The sequence below is a fragment of the Podarcis gaigeae genome (genome assembly GCF_964106915.1).
Source record: "Podarcis gaigeae genome assembly, chromosome: 1".
Classification (NCBI taxonomy): Eukaryota; Metazoa; Chordata; class Lepidosauria; order Squamata; family Lacertidae; genus Podarcis; species Podarcis gaigeae.
Window position 1 is genome coordinate 80460697 of NC_139678.1, and position 19615 is coordinate 80480311.

General features: G+C 43.2%; 1 protein-coding gene and 1 long non-coding RNA gene across 5 annotated transcripts in view; one reads left to right on the forward strand and one right to left on the reverse strand.

Annotated features, from left to right (window-relative positions):
• Positions 1 to 6731, reverse strand: part of MYRF (myelin regulatory factor) — a 102000-nt gene extending 95269 nt beyond the window's left edge. For 2 of the 4 annotated variants that reach the window (XM_083699002.1, XM_083699003.1), the window contains exon 1: positions 6315 to 6730. In XM_083699002.1, coding sequence (XP_083555128.1) covers positions 6315 to 6360 — 46 coding nt within the window. In that variant the 5' untranslated portion in view covers positions 6361 to 6730. Of the gene's footprint in view, positions 1 to 6314 lie in introns of all 4 variants that reach the window. The other 2 variants (XM_083699001.1, XM_083699004.1) reach the window with 2 other exon arrangements.
• Positions 6732 to 15065: 8334 nt separating this feature from the next.
• Positions 15066 to 16863, forward strand: LOC310840210. Its single transcript, XR_014561846.1, has 2 exons — positions 15066 to 15105; positions 15347 to 16863. It is a non-coding gene; the product is annotated as an uncharacterized lncRNA (long non-coding RNA).
• Positions 16864 to 19615: the final 2752 nt, after the last annotated feature.

Genomic DNA, 19615 nt, shown 5'->3' on the forward strand with positions numbered 1-19615 from the left:
TACTAGCCAGGCAAGCTTATGTGGTAAGAAACTACTTCAAGGATGAGAGGACATGAAGAGTTTAGACAAGCAGGGGCATATAAGACAGTATTTTCAATTAGAGCATCACAGTTTTGAAACACCTCTCTAGAGGGGCTCACCTTGTGCTGAAACTAATACCTTTCTGAGTCTGGAATTACGTTTTTTTTCCCTCCTACACCTTGTACTTGCTGTGTTTCTAAGTGTTGTTTTCTACCTGCCTTGTCTCATTTTTATGCTGCTTTATTTTTGATTAATGTATTAATGTTTCGTTTTATATTGTGTGTTAAAGAAGTGAAGGGATCTTCCAAATCAATGGCTATCAGCCACAGTGGTTAAATGGGGCCTCTATGTTCTGAGGTGGCATACCACTTAGTAACAATTCCTAGAGCAGTGTTTCCCAACCTTGGGTCGCCAGCTGTTTTTGGACTACAACTCCCATCATCCCTAGCTAGCATCACCAGTGGTCAGGAATGATGGGAATTGTAGTCCTCAAACAGCTGGAGACCCAAGGCTGGGAAACACTGTCCTAGAAGACAAACAACTAGGAAGGGAACAGCCTTCACAGGATGCACATGGTTTTTCCCTGGACATTTCTGATTGGTTGCTGTTGGACAGGGTTTGCTGAATTAGATGTGCCATTGGTCTGATCCAGCAGGTCTCTTATGTGCTTAAGGCCAGGGGTAGTCAACAGGGTGCCCTCAGGATGTTGCTGGACTCCACCAGCCTCAGCCAGAGTGGCCTATGGCCAGCGGGGACAGGGTTTGCAAACCACAACATCTGAAGGTCGCCTCATTGGCTTCCTCTGTTTTCAAAATATATTTTTAATTTTTAAAAGATAAATAAATAAATTTTGTATAAATGGATTATGTATATGTATATGTATATGTATATGTATATGTATATGTATATGTATGCATGCTACCTCCCAAGGAATTCACGATCTCGGAGGGGAGCCTTACTTGCAAGAACGCAAAGGCCTCCATTTGCTGCTGGTGTTTAAAAGCTGAACTCCACAGAAGTTGAATAGCTGGGGTGGGCAGAGAGGGTTGGGCTCTCCTGCATTGTCAGTATGCAGTCTCATGGAGGAGGAGGAGGAGGAGGAAGACAGAGCTCTCCCTGGGCTGAACTTATTTAAATTATTGAGAAAACAGTCATATAAACTTACCTTTGTTTGCCTTGCTTGCTAATGTAAAGATGATCAACCTCCATGTTTGTTTAAGTGATCTGTCTCATCCCCCCCACTCCCAAGTCTCAGCACTTTGAAAAGGTGGTTTGTACCAGTAACTCAATTCCAGATTTCAAGCACAGGGTGGGAATTGTGCTATTAGGCATGTACCCACTTAATATTCATTGAAATGGTCAGATCTCCAGTGAGTATCCAAGAAGCCTGATTTAGTAGGGGAGGGGGGGATGGCCTCCAGACATTTCTGACTACAACTCCCATTGTCCCTGACCATGGACCACGCTGACTGCCACTGGTGGAGTTATGAGTCCAACCCCACCCCACCCCGGATGATGAAGTCCAGTCGAAGACAACTATGGGGTTGCAGCACATATGTCGCTTTCAGGCCAAGGGACCCAGCATTTGTCAACATCTGAAGGACACCATATTAGCTTCCCCTGCCATAAAATCTTCCAGCTTGAGTGTTTGCCTCTACCCACATTGAGGAAGTGCATGAGAGAGTGAAAGCGAGTGTGTGAAACCCCCAAGGCTGCTTACAATCTTTCTGTGATGGGCAAGGGGAAGATGTAAGCCCAAAGAGCTGATAATGAGCATGCTTGCTATACCTGTTAAATCTTTCTTAACTATCTTAACTATCTCAACTTGGCTAACATTAGTAGGAGAGGCAGGGAATTAACTGCTGGGCTGACATAGACTGACCATTTCTTTGTCTGACCTCGCCTGGCTATTCTTAAATCAAATCAATATAAGCTCCCCATCTTTTAGAGATATTTTAAAGTTGCATTTTAGGCATCAAATATATATCATTAACGACACTTTATCTTGCAGATCAACTCAAAATGGATTCAGAAATCATACCAAAAAAGCTTTTTGTGGATGTTGTTCTTGTGAGGTCAAACGCAAGAGAAGCCATTTTTAAATCAAGTGTACATTCTAGCCAAAGTAATCTTTATATTCGCAATACAGATAAGGGAAAAGCAAAACCCAATTCAAACATCATTTGTGAGCAAACTCGCAAGCTACAAGGAGTATACATTTGTCTGAATGCATGTTATAGAACTCCTAATACCATCTCTCAGGGATTCTGAACTAACTCAAGATATCAAGATTTTGGAAAATCAACAACCTGAGAAGATTAGAGAAAAACAGGCAGGCATAGAAGGCAAACAATCCATATCAGGAGCTCCCTACCTAGACTACATAATGTTCCTTTTTTGGTACGCATTTCCTTCACATCTTCACCTATCGTATAGCTACAGACTCTGTTCAAATCAAATTTAAATACAATGCATAGGAAATAAAGAAACCATCCTCCAAACCTTTATGAAATTTACACACTCAAAAGGGAAATTACACAACTTGCAGGGACCAAAAAGTGTCCTACTTGTCAAAAGCTCAATCATCAGCAAGACTGGAGGAGAAATATAGTAGAGTAGCTTTTGTCAAATTTCATTTCCCTAGAAAGTAGAATCAGGAAGATGTAACTGACAGTCACAGTCTCTGAAAGCAAGTGGATAAAAGGAACTAATCAAAACACGAAGTCTCCAATCCTATACCCAGTGACCTGGGAGGAAGTCCTATAGAACTCAATGAGACTTACTTCGGAGTAGGCAGGTAGAGGATTGCACTGTAAGACAGTTCGGCTGAGGCAAGGCTGCCAAAATCTGAGTCTGAATGTTTAGAAACATTTGCATTTCAGGCAAAAAGCTTCACCTGATAAAGTTCTCCACCAAATACTACTTTAAGGATTTCCACACAACCCACCCCCGTTTTATTTGTTGGGCAAGCAATATCTGCCAAATGTCTCCCTGGCACAAAGTTGTAGCCCAGGGGTAGGCAACCTAAGGCTTGTGGGCCGGATGCGGCCCAATCACCTTCTCAATCTGGCCCGTGGACAGTCCGGGAATCAGCGTGTTTTTACATGAGTAGAATGTGTCCTTTTATTTAAAATGCATCTCTGGGTTATTTGTGGTGCATAGGAATTCGTTCATTCCGCTGCCCCCCCCCAAAAAAAAATATAGTCCAGCCCACCACATGGTCTGAGGGACGGTGGACTGGCCCACAGCTGAAAAAGGCTGCTGACCCCTATTGTAGCCCCTTTCAAAATTAGGCACTATTACTGCTAGGCTGAATAGGCACAAAAACAAGAGTCAGGAAGAGCCGATACTATGAAGTGTGCCTAAGCATTAGACAAACTAAAAACACAGCTACATACTGCCGATCTAGCTAAGTGGACATAAAAACAGTCCCTTTTAATAAATTCCAGAGGGTTAGCCTTGTTAGTCTGTTGCATGTCAGTCTGTCATTTAATAAAGATCAATTCGACAACTCTTCACTACTCACATGTTAAAGCATTTCAGGCAAAAGGAGGCTTCATGGTGGGAAACAGAAGATGGAAGAGGATACAGACTACGTTCATCTTTAATTACTGGTATTAAGCCATCTTGCACTGATGGGGTTTTGTTTCAGCCTCGAGTCCTTCCAAACCACACAAGCTTAAGGTGGGGACTCAAAATAAGAATTGCTGCAAGAATTGTTCATAAACGTGAAATTTCTTTTTCATTTGAGGCTGAATCTTCGTTATATAATTGTATTTATATACTGCACCAAACTGCAAGGGTCGAGAGAAAGTCACACAACACTTTATCTTAAGCAATGTTTACAAGAGACCTGTACAGCAAGCCAGTATTATCATCCCTATGTGAAGACGGGAGGCTGTGGATGAGAGAATAATAAGGCATGGCTAAGGCCACCCAGTGAACTAGGGGCTTTATTAGATTGCACTCTTAGCCACTAGGCTACATCAGTTCACAATTACACACAGGTCACCTGATGAAGGGCAGCTATGACTTAAGCACATTTTTAGGGTTTGGTTTGTGGACCCGTAAGGTCTGCTCTACATGCTTCCACAGACAGCTTTGTTACTGTACTCTACCACTTCTACATAAACCTGCATTCAGGTTAATCTGCCACATCACAGCATGTGAGGACGTTGGCAACATCATTATTGTGCTTAACTCTCGGAAGCATGGAAGAGTGAAAAGTGATGTCAAATCCCAGGTTTGATCAATGTATTAAACTGACCCTTAAGTCCGTGGAAGATTATATTCAGCCTGTCAACAACAGAAGTGTACTGGGCATGTCTTAATAATTAATTGTGTAGGATAGTATCCCTATGTGCAATAGGTAAAGGTGGTTAGATCTGAAGTGCAGAATTTCAGCACATCTGGGGATGTGCAAAGGGTACATCATTAGTAAAAAATAAGGCAGTTTCGCCAGTTACTCTGGAACCACAAATAAACAGGTGTATGGAAAGGTTATAGAGGAAGAAAAGCAAGAAAAATCATAGGATTGGGGAAACCATAGAAAAGAGAAGGATACAGGACTGAAAATAGGAAACACAGAACACAAATGTAGAAATAAGGGAAGTGATGTTGGCGATACACGAAGAGGAGAGCGAAAAACTGGGAAAGGATTCCCAAATGCAAAAGGCATTGTGCTCCCTTCTAAAAAACCAATGCTCAAGTTCAAGACTTTAACATTTTACTAAATGGTTAATGAAAGCCACCACTCTCCAGGCTGCTGTTAGCTTTTCAGAGCAGCAACAACGATAACACACTTTTCTCCTGTGAGGACTAATAGCAGCTTCAGGGAGGGAGGGGGGTTGGGTGGGACTTATTTTGGGAAACCATAACAGGGAAAGGGTCAAACATCCCATTTTCTAATCAGAGATCACAAATCCAATCAATTTAGAAATTCCCAGGTGCATTATAAAAATGGGGGGAAACCCAGACAATCTAAACACATGACCCCCCTCTCATGTAACATGCAGTTTGGCCCTCACATATCTTTAATATATATATATATATATATATATATATATATATATATATATATATATTAGGAATACACCTTTCAAGTGTAGACAAATAAAAAGTGGAGACAAATATGTCTGATGCATACACAATGGAGAATAGGTTCATGCTGATATTTCACCTGTGGCAGTTGGCAGTGTGCTACAGGAAAAGGCACCAGTACCCTGCTTTGTACTGGTGGCTGACATTTATTTTTATAAACTGCTCTTCTGCTAAGACTGGTACTCCAAACAGCTGCTAAGAATAAAAATTCGTGACAAAGACACAATATGGGATGTTACGAATACATGCTGGGACGGTGAATAATAAGGTACAGTATGACTCTGGGATTGCTTTTGCTACAAGAAACTAACATGGCTACGCCCTTGGGGAAAGGTAATGAAGGCAGAGCAATGAACAAGGCCTTGAACTAGAAGAAGTTGGGCATCTCATTGGCTTAGGTCTGGAAGACTTCTTTTGTCCGAGAGGCAGAGACTGAGGACAATTCACACAACTACTTATGACACATGTGCCTCTCTGGAATTTATCACACAATTTGGCAACGATCTCCCCCCCCCCCCTTTTGTTGTGAACTGCTTTTGTGAAAGCTTGAATATGTGTCCAATTCACATCTTCCTCAACCCATTTCTGTAAGGCTCCCAGGTTATCTACACACCTGCAAACAGGAGCATTTACAAAAGGTACTTGCAACGTGTGATATAGTTTCCCTCATGGATTCTTCTTACTCCATCCATCTATCTCTTAATTACTGTCAATTACCACCACAGGATTCTTACTCTCAGTTTTGATTAAGTCTGGAAAGTACCTTTGTGAGTGAGAGCGAAAAGTGAACTTTATACGTGTGTTTTGAGAAAGAGAAAATAACTTTAGGGCAACGACTCTTTGGCCTGGGGGCAGAATCGGTACCCGGATCCCTCATTCGGAGAGCCACGACGGGAAGCCCTCGGTCTTTGGAGGGAAGTTTGCGGCGTCACAACTTTTGAAACCCTTTTAAAAACAACAGCCCCTTCGTCAAAACTTCCTGCAGTTCAGAGAAGTCCCCGCACCCTTTCGCTCACAAAACTTTGCCGCCCGACGCGCTGAGGGGGGCCACCGGCGGGCACGCGGCGCCGTCGGGGCAGCTCTCGTGGCGGACCTCCGAATAAACAACGCCGCTCAAGGGGGAACGAGAAACGGCGCGGGCGTCGAGCTCCGCGTCCCGTCGCGCCGCGTGCGCCGCCTTGGCGCTCACCTACCTTCGAAGAAGCGCCGCAGAGCCTCCTTCTCGTCCACCACCTCCATAGCTGTGCCATGCACCAAGCGGCCGGGCTAGTCTCCGAGCCCGCAGGGGGGCATCCCCCTGGCCAGGGCGCCCCGAGCAGCGGAACGGAGCGCGCGCCCCGTAAGTGACCCTGCTGTCGGCCGCGCTGCCCGGGCTGTGGCCCCGCTTGACCCGCTTGCGCTGAGGTGAGTCTGCCCCCCTCTCTCGTTCCCTTTCCTCCTGCTCAGGAGCCGGCGCGCTTCCCGGGGAGAGACGCGCCCCCAGCAGCCTTCCCCGGCGGCCGCCGCGCACCGGCCTCTGCCACGCCGCTTGGCACTCAACTTCGGCGGGCTGCTGCTGCTGCTACTGCCGCCGCCGCTGCGCTCTGGCTCTGTGCGGACGCCCCGGCCTCTCCCCTCACGCCCTCCGCCCCTTCTCCCCGCCGCCGCCGCCGCCTCCGCCTCCCGCTCCTCTCGCGGCCGCCTCCAGGGCTCCTGCAACTCCGCCGGCCGGAGCTGGCGTTGCCTGGGGCCAAGCTAGAGGGCGCGCCGAGCAGCCAGGGCCTCCGCAGGGTTACGGCGGGCCTGGGGTCCCCCCCCCGCTGAAGGTTTGTTTATTGGCTTCTTTATTCCTCGAAGGATTTATACTACGCCTTTCCAGTTCCAAAATGGGAGCGCCTTAAAGCCTTGCCCCGCGGCGCCAACCCCCGCCAAGAGTACGATTAGGTCCGGGGCGCCGCTCAGAGGAATAGGCAAGAGGGGCCCGGAAAGCGGCAGGTCTACATTGCCACATTTTTGTGTAAGGAACACACGTGGATATCTGAGAGAGGGATCATTCAGTTCGGACATTTAAAGTGTATTTAATGCACATGACTTCCCCCAAAGAGTTCTGGGAATGGTAGTTTCCTTCCCACCCAGTACCCTTAACAAACTACAGGTCCCAATATATATTTTTTTTTGGGGGGGGGGGAGTCATATGCTCTTAATTTGTGTCAGGATGTGCTTTGAATATATGGTGTAGCTCTGAGTCAAAAATGTATGCATGTAACTGCCCTATCATTTAATCCTGGGGAGGGAAACCTTTGCCCGTGCAAGGACCGTATTCATTTTGGGGGGCATATGTATGTCAGTGGTGGGCAGGGAGTGCATAGAGCAACTAATGTAAATTTTAACTTTGTACAGTAAGCGATAGTTTCCACACAATCTTGCACACCCTTTTCTAAACTCCATTCAAACAAGAGACATCGTTAAAGGACACATTCCATCCAGGCAAAAACATTCAAAGAGGGTGTGAAGTAGGGCCAGGGCAGGCTGTGGCCTGGAGAGCATTCCAAGGGCCAGATAGGACCCAAGGGCCACATTTAGCCACCCTGCACTCGAAGTTCCTCTCTACGATGGGTATCATAATGCTCTTTCTAAATGTGTTTTATTGTATTCTAACTACTGTTTTTAGCTAGGTTTTTTTTTTTTGCATTTTTTATTTCACATAAAAAACATATAATCTCCTTTGACTCCCCCCCCCCCAATTGTGGATCTTAATATAATGATTTTCCCCTTGGCATCTCTTTCATAACTATTCTTATAAATCCTTTGTCATTCCATAGTTCAAATTTTTGCTACAAGTTTTCTGTCAATCCTACCAATGTATGTAATTGTTTGCAGTAGTTTTTCAAATAAATTATAAACTTTCCTTCTTCTTTATTAAAGACCTTCCTGGTTTCTGATTCTTCCTGTCAGTTTTGCCATCTCAGCATAGTTCATCAATTTTATCTGCCACTCTTTTTTTGTACTATCTTTCTACTTCAGGAAGCTAGTTTGTTTTTATTACTTTATATTTTGTAATGATGTTTTTAAAATGTTGTAAGCCGCCTTGGGAGAGAGGCAGGATATAAATTGAACCTTGCACAGCTGTCATAGTGCGGGAGACCTTTGTCCATGAACAGCATGGGGGGGGGGAGAGTCTTATGGGGCATCCTGCCCACATTCACACATCCAGCATTCGTACCCTTATGGTTGATGGTATTGAAAGCTGCCTTGGAGAACTGACATGGCCACAACATACACACACAGAGAGCAAACAAGCAACTGGCCCAGTCAAACAGTGTGAGCAGAAGGCAGACAATAAAGAAGAGTTTACGGTCACTCACACTGGCATATCTGTATTTGCTACTCAGCTTGTAAAGAGAGCCACCACGAAACCCAGCCTCCCAGAGGGTATGATTTAGCAAACCTGGGTTTGGAGCATTCATAAATTACCTTTAGTTTTCACATACACTTGTAAAATAGTTTGTGGGGACCTTAGAAAGGTAATACAGTACAGTGGTACCTTGGGTTAAGTACTTAATTCGTTCCGGAGGTCCGTTCTTAACCTGAAACTGTTCTTAACCTGAAGCACCACTTTAGCTAATGGGGTCTCCTGCTGCTGCCGCGCCTCCGGAACACAATTTCTGTTCTCATCCTGAAGCAAAGTTTTTAACCTGAAGCACTATTTCTGGGTTAGCGGAGTCTGTAACCTGAAGCGTATGTAACCGAGGTACCACTGTACTTGGAAGTGACTGCCAAATACTAGAAAGAATTTACCCTCCAGGCACAGGATTTCAAATAAAAGCTTCCTTAGAACTTGATAAATTTCATGTATTATTTTAGGAATTAAATGAATTATATTGGAGTAGTTGTCTTGCAGGCAGTGTACACATTATATTTACCTGAGAGTAAGACCTATGAAGGGTAATGGGACTGATTTCCTGGTACAGAGGGAGCCAAATTGATGTTCTCCAGATGTTCCTGGACTACAGTTCCCATCACCCCTGAACTTGGGAGGGAGGCACTCTCCAACATCCAGAGAGCACCACTAAGTGAGTTTAGGATTGCAGCCTTTTAAGTCTCGTTGTGCATTTCTGTGCCCTCTTACATGGAACGAAGTGAGATTTTCTCTAAGTAAACATACATGTGGCTGTATTCACTTCCACAGGTTACAGCCAATTATTTCTTCAGAAGTTACATTTTAGAGGTTCTAATCAGTGACATCTTGTGCTAATAAAAATTTAGCTAAAGATTAAAATGAATTTGAGCAACATTTTAGGCAGGTACACGTGCATATTTTACTTTCCTCCAGCTCTGGTAAGTAGAAACAATGACATGTTACTCAACCAATGTCCAGCCTGGCTATGAATTGCTGCACTAGCATGAGATGTCAGTTTGGTACAGCAATTGCGGTACCTAATAATAGCTCAGAGCACTTTCTGTTACATAGATGCAAGTCAAGATCTGCCTCCCACAACCCCCTTCAGTTCCTCCTTCAAATCTTAATACATGGCTAGTGTCTGAAGGCTGATGACCTTCAGAATTTTAAGGACAGTTTGTATCTCCAGAAAACCCACACCACATTCCTCTTTACCCACCCCTCTGATTCATTGCCCACTGAAGGTGAAAGGGATTTTTTCCACATCAGCACAACAATATAATCCATCCCCTTATGGCAATAAACTATCTTTTACAGTTACAGATAGGTAGCCGTGTTGGTCTGCCATAGTCAAAACAAAAAAAATTCCTTCCAGTAGCACCTTAAAGACCAACTAAGTTAGTTCTTGGTATGAGCTTTCGTGTGCATGCACACTTCTTCAGTGCATGCACACGAAAGCTCATACCAAGAACTAACTTAGTTGGTCTTTAAGGTGCTACTGGAAGGAATTTTTTTTTTTTTTTGACTATCTTTTACACTGATGGTTGTCACTTTAAAGGGAGGGAACATTTTCACCCTTGTTCATGTGATCATCTCACCACCAGAATTTTTTTTTTGGGGGGGGGAGGCGGAATGGAGAGCTCTTTTTCAGGACAAGGGGGTCAACTTACAGGATTCTTGTTTTGACTCACCTTCACATAGAATCACAGAGACCCTGGAAGAGACTAAATCATCCCTGACAGATGGCTATCCAACCTTTGCTTAAAAATCTCCAGTGAATGAGAGTCCACCACCTTGCAAGAGAGTTTGTTGCACTGTTAAATAGTTCTTACTGTCAGAAAGCTCTTCCTGATGTTTAGTAGGAATCTCTGTTCTTGTAACTTGAATCCATTGGTTCCGGTCCGACCCTCCAGAGCTTGCTCCATTTCCCGTGTGACAGCCCTTTAGATATGTGAAGATGGCTATTGTATCTCCAGTTCTGGGCACCACAATTTAAGAAGGATATTGACAGGCTGGGACATGTGCAGAGGAGGGTGACCAGGAAGATCTGGAAATCAAGCCTTATGAGGAATGGTTGAAGGAGTTGGGTATGTTTAGGTTGGAGAAGAGAAGACTGACAGACGCTTTTCACTTCTGTCTGTTACTGAACCAGCCATGGCATCTAAGCCACAAGAAGGTGTATATAGGCAGACATCAAAACCCTGAGGTCCATCAACCACAGCCAGGTGCAAAATAGTTTTTCAGGGTGTGGAGCCAACTATTGCAGTCCATGAGCCATACTTTGGAATGACCTGCAGATACAACTACAAACTAATTTTGAATGAGGCAACCTTTTTGTTGTTGCCATTGTTGGACAATTTCAAGTCAGAACTCGATGACTATATGAATCTATAGAGGTTTTAAAAGTTTGTAAAAGTTTACATTTCCTCTCTTTCAGATCTGACTTCTTAGGGAACTTTCAGATCAGATCTTCTTAGGGAACTATTTCTTGGTTTTTTCAAGTTGTTGTAAGTTAATAACATAAACCAGTGACTTATCAAACAAGCAAAATGGAGACAAAAATACTCTACAAATTCTGCTGAAGCTAAGAGCTTCCATGTCTGCTTCCTCAGTTCAATAAAGCTGCAGCTTTGGGAGGAGCTGTTGCTTCAGCAACAAAGCAGCTCAGAATAGGAATTTATGTAGGAGTCTTCACTCTGTCTTGACTAACAGCCAGACCCTCATCTGGGCAGGTGCTTCTATGGGTTCTACCCCTGACATCTAAGTAGTATTATGTGCTACTAACTAGGAACTTTGGAGACAGCTCTGAAGCTTCTGCCTGACTTTCTGACTCCTCTGCTCTTGGAGAAATTGGAGATAGGGAGAAGCAGAGACATAGAGAGACAGTGCTGACCAGTAACCCAGGCAACTGCTGTAGGGACCTCTAGCTCTCAAGCAGGGATATTTGGAAACATTGATTCTTCGTGGTCATTGGCAGCATGGTGATCTACTGGAGGGTCCTGCTCCACTTCTCTGACATTTAAGGTCTGGCCAGGACTGAACACCGACACTCTACTATGTACATGTGCATGTCATATGCACACATGTCTTTGAAAACATATCTTTGCTCTTCCAGTGCTTCTTGAATCTGCTCCCAGAGCCAAAAGCTGCAAAGAGACACAGAAGCAGCCACAGCCTGCATGAAGAAGTCCTGGCCTGTGAGAGGCAAAGAACTGGCTGCTCTGACATCCATTTATGAACCACAGTTGTTTCCTCTGAGATCTGTTGTGACTCAGAGATTCAGAAGCAGAGTAGCAATGAAAATAACTAAGGCCTGGGTAGAAACTTGTAAATACTTCCAACCATTCTTTGTAGCTCTTGTCTGTTTTATTATATTTTCCGTATATTGTAAGCCACTTCAAGTAGGCAGGAAAGAAATACTCATGAAATGCATGTGCACACCACAAAACTCAACATGGAGAATGTGATTATCACCTTCTATGGTGCTGTGTTGATGAGATGATAATAATAATAATACTACTGTAATATAAGTAATTTTATTATTTATACACCACCTATCTGACTGGGTTTCCACAGCCACTCTGGGTGGCTTACAGAATATATCTAAACATAACAAAACATCAAACATTATAAACTTCCCAATACAGGGCTGCCTTCAGACGTCTTCTAAAAGTTATGTAGTTCTTTATCTTTTTGGCATCTGAAAGGAGGGTGTTCCAAGGGTAAGGTGGTTTCAAATCCAAGCCAAAATATGGTATAAGGGCCTTGCTGAAGTAATTTTATTTTACAAATACAAATATTGAGATAGGAAGCAAGAAACCTTACACTGACATGCATTGAACACAGAGTAATACTGTAAAAGTCCATACTGTACTCAGTTCAATGGTGGCAAAGGGTTTACTTAGCCAATAGGGCACCCAAACTTTTATATCACAAGTCTAACCTGAAATCAAGTTTACATTGTTGGGAGAAATGACTCAAAGAAAGGACATTACCGTGTGTATCATGCAACTGCCATAGAGGAAATTCTAATTCTAATTTACTAAATGCAAATAGCATGTGTGGAAATACAGGTAAAAGACAAAACAATGAAAACAAAAATGATTTCAAAATGTCTTATTGTGTTCATTGCTGAATGTTCTACCTTCTGTTTCAGATAAGCCTTGCTGAATCTGGTGACTCACTTCTGCATAGATGTTATGCAAGCGTGCTTGCTATGGTAGCAAGTAAGTCCCAGTAAACTCCCTGCAAGTAACTTCCGAGTAAATAGGTTTAGAATCAATGCAATTAGCATTGGGTCCAAGTTTTTTTTCAGAGACATCTCCCTAACGGTGCATCTTTGTCAGTCAAATCTATTCAGATATATATTTCCCAAAAAAAAGAAAGGAAGGAAGAGGGGGGAAATTGCTACAGACTTTAATTTTTAACTTGGGTTTGCAAAACCTCTAAACTTTCTCCCTTTTTTCTTCTGAACAGGCAGGGAGAGAATTAATATTTCTGTTTTTCTCCAGATGTGCTCACAATCAATAATATAATGCCTCAAACACACACACACACATTACAGTATCTAAATGAAGTTACAGTTATCTGACCACAGTTAACCAAAGGCAGAGGCCCTGCCAGGCAAAGACTGTGGGCCCATTCTCTTCTGGGCAGATAAAGCACACAATGAGGTTTTGTCCAGCCCCACAAACCAATTCAGAATGGCAGATTCTCTTATATATATAAATATATTTTTCTCTCTTGCACAGCTGTGCAGTGACCAATTCTTCTCCAGGGAGGGGGTGAGAGAATGGGAGGGGGCTGAGGTTTGGGGAGAGTAATAGGACTATTCTTTCAGGATTGGAAAGCAAAATCTCAGCAGCCTTTTCTAACCCCCCCCTCCGCCCCACCACCCCAACTCTTTCTGTTAAGACAATTGTTATCCTTTACCCTTTCCCTTCCTCTTCCCTCCCCATGCCCTTCATAGAGACACATTTCAGGCAGCCGGGGAGGAATCAAAACATTTTTGTTGGTTTATTCCATTTACAAAACTGAATTCAGTACTACCATATCCAAATGTTTCCCCAAATCAAGAAATGGGGGGATGTAACAGCTGGTTTCTGTTCTCTTTATGAATCTGTGAAACGAAGTCTTTAATTCCCTTGAATGTAGGGGAAACGACACTCGCACTGCAACCCAGGGGCATAAAAATGTGAGACTGTCATAAGGAGAAAAGAAAAAAGAAGCCTATCTGCATCCTATGGCTGTAGTTTCCCAAGGAATATTTAAGTAAGGAACTTTGCCCCCCAAAATTTGAGTCTTTGCACCCAAACATCATGGCTGTACACATGTTTATTGATATTTTAAAAGTATTCTAAAGATTCTTGGAGCAGGGCTTCCTTTTGCAGAAACCATGCTCATCCCTGATCAGCAATCCTTGTTCTTCTCTATATTTAGCATTCTAGCTTTAATTATTTCTACTGGCACACTGACAGAGCTAGAAGTTTTTCAGCGACCCCAGATATTTTTCCTCCTTTCACGAATCATGTTTCATAAGGGGGCTCAGTTTACAAAGTTGCAAGTTTTTTGGCTGCAGTGCTATGAATAGTTATTTATGAATAATCCCCTCTTATTATTATTTTTAAAGCATGCACTGTTAAGTCCAAAGTACATTTATATGTGCGTAAGCCCCATTGAACTTAATGGGATGTTAGTCTTAGGATTGTACTGCATCCTGCCCCATGACTTCTTAAGTCTTCCTTTAGTTCTGAAACTTCTTTCTGTGTCACCTCTGATATAGTTCTTCAGATACATTCATAAGAAAGGAAGCTTTATTACGCATATTTATTGTACAAAGCTGTATAATGTGATAAGTGGAGTCAACAGGGTTGTATCCAGCAGTGCTGTTCCACTCATGCAACCATCTTCTGCTGGCGCAAAATAACTTTCCTCTCCTCCAACACCCTCAAAAAGAAAAGGGAAGCCAGCACAAGGACTCCCACCAGCTCACTGGGACTTCCTCCTCGCTCCTCCTGAATATTCAACATAGTGCTAAGGAATGACCCTTCACTCTCCCAACCTTCCAGAGTGGATTGGGGAGAGGCATGGGCAGAGGGGTGGAAAACTATGTTGTGCTGGCTTCTGCTAACAGAACCAGGTACAGTGGTACCTTGGTTCTCAAACTTAATCAGTTCCGGAAGTCAGTTCCAAAACTAAGGCACGCTTTCCCATAGAAAATAATGCAAAATGGATTAATCCATTCCAGACTTTTAAAAACAACCCCTAAAGCAGCAATTTAACATGAATTTTACTATCTAATGAGACCATTGATCCATAAAATGAAAGCATTAAACAATGTACTACAGTCACACAATCAACCAATCAACCAATCAATCAATCAATCAGTAGATGCGCTGTTTTCCACACAGTCACAAAAAAGAGAGAGCAAAAATGCAAAATAAATAGCAAAAACAGACAGACCTCAGTGTAACACTCAAAACGGAAGTACGGCACTCAAAACGGAGCATGTTCAGCTTTCAAAAAAAGTTCGCAAACCAGAACACTTTTGGGTTTGCAGGGTTTGGTTCCAAGTTGTTTGAGTACCAAGGCATTTGAGAACCAAGGTACCACTGTATAATGGTACCTCGGGTTAAGTACTTAATTCGTTCCGGAAGTCTGTACTTAACCTGAAACTGTTCTTAACCTGAAGCACCACTTTAGCTAATGGGGCCTCCTGCTGCCGCGCCGCCGGAGCACGATTTCTGTTCTCATCCTGAAGCAAAGTTCTTAACCTGAAGCACTATTACTGGGTTAGCGGAGTGTGTAACCTGAAGTGTATGTAACCTGAAGCGTATGTAACCTGAGGTACCACTGTAGTTGAATCTGGCTCCATGTCTTTTATTGGCTTCTGAAATAATAGCCAAAACGAAAACAAACTACAGAGGGGGAAATCATGGAACTCTTTTGTGTTTATTTGAATCTAAATCAGACTATTTGCCTGGTAACCCAGAATTGTCTTTTGACTGCTCTGGTTTTGCAGGATGTCAGGTGATGGTCTCCCCCAGCCTTGCTACCTGAAATGCTTTTTTTTGTTTCTCTGTTATATGGCAGAGAGTGAGCTTGGGACCTTCTACATGCAAGGTGGAGTGGTGGCCCCTCCCCATAAAACATTAAGGGCCAAATAACATGTGACATTTTCAATGTGGTTGACCCTGGAGTGCAACATTAGTCTTCAGCCAAAGCTCCCAGAGCTGCTGTGCTCTGATGGAGAACAGCAGCTGTAGGGACCAACTCTGGCCAGGATTATAATAACATGGGGAACCAAGGGCAAAGCTCCCTCCGCCCCAGTGCCATGATCTCGATTCCGCTCAGGGCTCCCCGTGGCAGCAGCTTGTAAAAGAAAAATCCTGCACACCAGGGGTATCCACGTGACACATATTTTGCAGTTATCTGGATCTTGCATCTCAAGACAGAGGAGTTCCTTGAAGTTTTATACAGGGCTTTCCTCTGCTTGGACAATAAACCAGTAAACAGATGTAAAGAATAAGTCTCTCATTATAAAGCGTGAGTTATGGCTCTGATTAGAAACGGTCAATGATAACAACATTTTGGCTGCGAAAGAGACACTGGCCATAATCCAGCAGAGACAGGCGCCCTTATGCTCCACCAATTTCAGTTTTGTCTGATGTGTGACAGTCATAGAACCACATAGCAGATGCAGGAGGAGTGTGGGCGTTTGGGACACAGCAGAGCCTCTCTTCCACCCCCCGGTCCTTTACTGAGTCTTGAGATGCCAGATATGTTTGCCACAATAAGCTGCTTCGGGGCTTCTTTGTATGAAGCAATGTTAATGCAGCATTCTCCTTATTATCAGATAATGCGTATGAGGGAAGATGCATTTTGTCATCATATGATGCAGCAGGTAGCCTTAATACCCTAAAACCACTAAGTTGTTCACTCCTAGGTCATTGACATTTTATTGGGTTTATTGGCTGTCGTTGCAACAACATTTATGTAATTTGCAGCCAAGATTGCTCTCTTCCTGATGAATGATGCCAACATTTATGGATGTGTGGGTGAGAGAGAACCACCTGCTATTCTCCTGAGGCTGATTGACCCACCAGTATCATACGAGCCCCGGTAGTAACTACTGAGAAGCTGGTGAAATCTGCCTTGTGCCAAAGGCAACACTTCTGTTTATAGAACTGGTGCCAAGGTTTACAGAGAAATGCAACAATATGCTTTTCTACCAGTAGGGCTCCTAAATATGCATATTTAAAGTTCAACTATTCTTCTCCGAACTTCGATGATATGAAATTAGGTACAATGGTCTAGCACATCCAATTATTTCCATTCTTTGGGAGTCTTTCCTTCTCCCCCCCCCCCCAAAAAAAAGAAGGAGTGATCATTTGAGGATCTTAATTAAAGTAAGTGGGAAGTTGGCTTACCTTTAACGGTCAGGCAGCATTGCAGCCTGGGGACACCAAACTAAGGAGGATTGCAGCCTGCCTGCAGATCGGCCAATTGCAGGCAAGCATAGGCAGCAATTCCCCAGAGGGCGGGCCCAACTGGCTAACGGGCGTCACTTGGGCCCACTCCCGGGGGGATAAATCGAGGTCTGCCCAGGCCTCCTTCCCAGTTTGTCGTCACACACCTTGGTGCCCACTATGTCTTTGAAATTATGTGTTAGCATGAGGGACTGAGGAACAACTAGATTTTATATTTTAAGAAATAAAGAAGCAGCTGTTGTTGCTGCTTGGTCCCAGCCCTTGATTCTGCAACCTGCCTTGCATGTGGTGAGGGTCCTCCATTTATATCTGTGTCACTTCTCCCTCAGCCCATCTTAAATACAGTTGAAAACTCCAGGCTTTAGGTAATATCATAATTCCCACATTCCCCACCCCTTTGTTGCTGCCACTGTTTTGTTTTAATGTCAAGCCTAAGGAAGAATCCCAGGAGCTCAGGAGCTGGCTCACAACTTGGGGACATTTTGATTGGCTTTTGAAAAAGATATTACCATATTGATGCTTGTGGGATTTTTCCCTAATGGATCATTGTGCCTACCTACATTTTTTGTCTGCTTTCCACAGTAACAGGCAACTTTATACTAATTATCTACCTAAATTTTATCCCACATATCCTTCAGAAAGGACAGGGTGTCATCTCTATACAACTCTTGTCACTATGTCCATTTTAACACCTATTTTCTGTAACTCAACCTGATATCAGCATCTGCATTGTCACTGCAAGATTCTGGGAACATCCTGTGGTTTTTACATCATAAATCTCCCACTGACTCTTCAGTTAACTGCAAAAAGCTGCTCCTATAATTGTTAGGCACTGGACATTACATACATCAAATGCAAATTTGACCAATGTGATTCCAGCTCTATAATTCCATGAATTTATTATTCTTTGTACCAGCAAAGCTGCCTAACACATGTGAAAAGGTGCAGTTTTCAGAATTAGGTGTATTTTGTTTATAACAAGTGTTTTTGCATCATTTCACAAGCTGGTGTTGAGCAGCAGAATACTTGCAATTAGTTTGTAGCCAGGAAACCTGATAACTGCAAGTCGTCCCCCCACCCCTCGGTCTTATATTTTGGTCTCTCTCACAGTTGGCCCAGCCTCTCACACAGACATGGTTGGAAGAAGAGCTCTTGGGCATTTAAGAAAAGTTAGCCTCACAGCTGAAAAGTCCAGTTTCTACTTGAGATTCACTACGTATGCCTATTTAGTTCTGTGTATTGCTAAGAAAAAACCACCATGGCGATGTACAGGAATTCGGCCAGAGAATAGCTAAGGCAAGAGAAGGCTTTCAGTAAACAATGTTCATGCATCTGGTTCATTGCAACTGAATGTTGCTTTTGCAAATGGCACCAAGGCCAATATTTGAATGCCTACTGTTCCTTAGCTAATCACCAGCACCTCATTTGTCAGAAGTGAAATACATTTTAAAAACTGCTTGCTTTTGTTCTCAGTGCTGCACTGACAACATCCAGAAGTGACAAACTAAAGGATCATACTGTTAATGGTACCATTAATATACCTAGCCTCTGAGCTCTAGGAAATCGCATGGGCAGAAGCACAATGCGATGTGATCATGCAGAGAACAGCCTCAGCAGAAGAAGGAAAGAGCGCCACCTGCTTGCAAGAAGAAATATGATCAGTACTTGTCACATTTGCAGTCCATGGCTTTTCAGAAGCATCTAGCTGCCCACAATTGGAGACAGGATGCTGGACCAGAGAGACCCTGAGCATCTGTCCAGCAGTTCTCTTTTGATATTCTTTATATGCTTCCCATATAATAAAACAGCAATGTGCAAATGAATCTATAGAATGCGAGTATGGCATATGCCACTGAGAGTTTTGTCATTTTCTATCATTCTACTCATTATATTCAGATATCAGACACAGCACGGGGTTGCTTTGAATTCTTGCTAAACATTTGAGATATTTTGTTAGGATTTTTCTGTTCTTTGCAAGCCTTCTGCCCTGCCACTTGAGCATTGTTTTCCTAAAGGTTTTAATATTTAGATTTCAATGGGGAATTATTACTATTACTATTACTGTAGTTGGTTGTTTTTTACACCCGGCCACAGCATTTGCTGTGTTGCTATCGCGTTCCAGCTTAGGATCATTCAGTGAAGGTTGGGCTTATAAATCCAACCAGTAAATAAATATTGCTTGTGCAGAGAGTGTGTGGCTGCAAAGGCCTGCAGAGTTATAAATGGCACAGGGAACCTGCACAGGTAGAAAAGGCTCCCCACTTATTTATTTTATTTTATTTTTATAAAAGATTTCTTAGTTTACAAAAATACATGCATTGTCTCTTTTTCAAGTTGTGTTTTCTACAGTTCAGTTTCATGTGCTGTAAGACATTAGTGTTGCATGCAGTATTAGGTTGGGAAGAAAAGAGGTGGAGGGGGCGGTGGGTGGGGTGATATTGCTTCTTCTACTTAAGTGTACGTGTGGGGTTTTGTGTCAGCGTCACTTGTATGGGTTCTCTTACTATTCGCTTGTTATATTTCCTTGGCGGTGAGAGAGGTTGGGGTTGGCTTAGGGTGTGGTTGGTTGTCTTTGATTGGCGGTAGTGAGATTTGTTTATGTGTGTGAGGGGGTGGATTTTTGGAT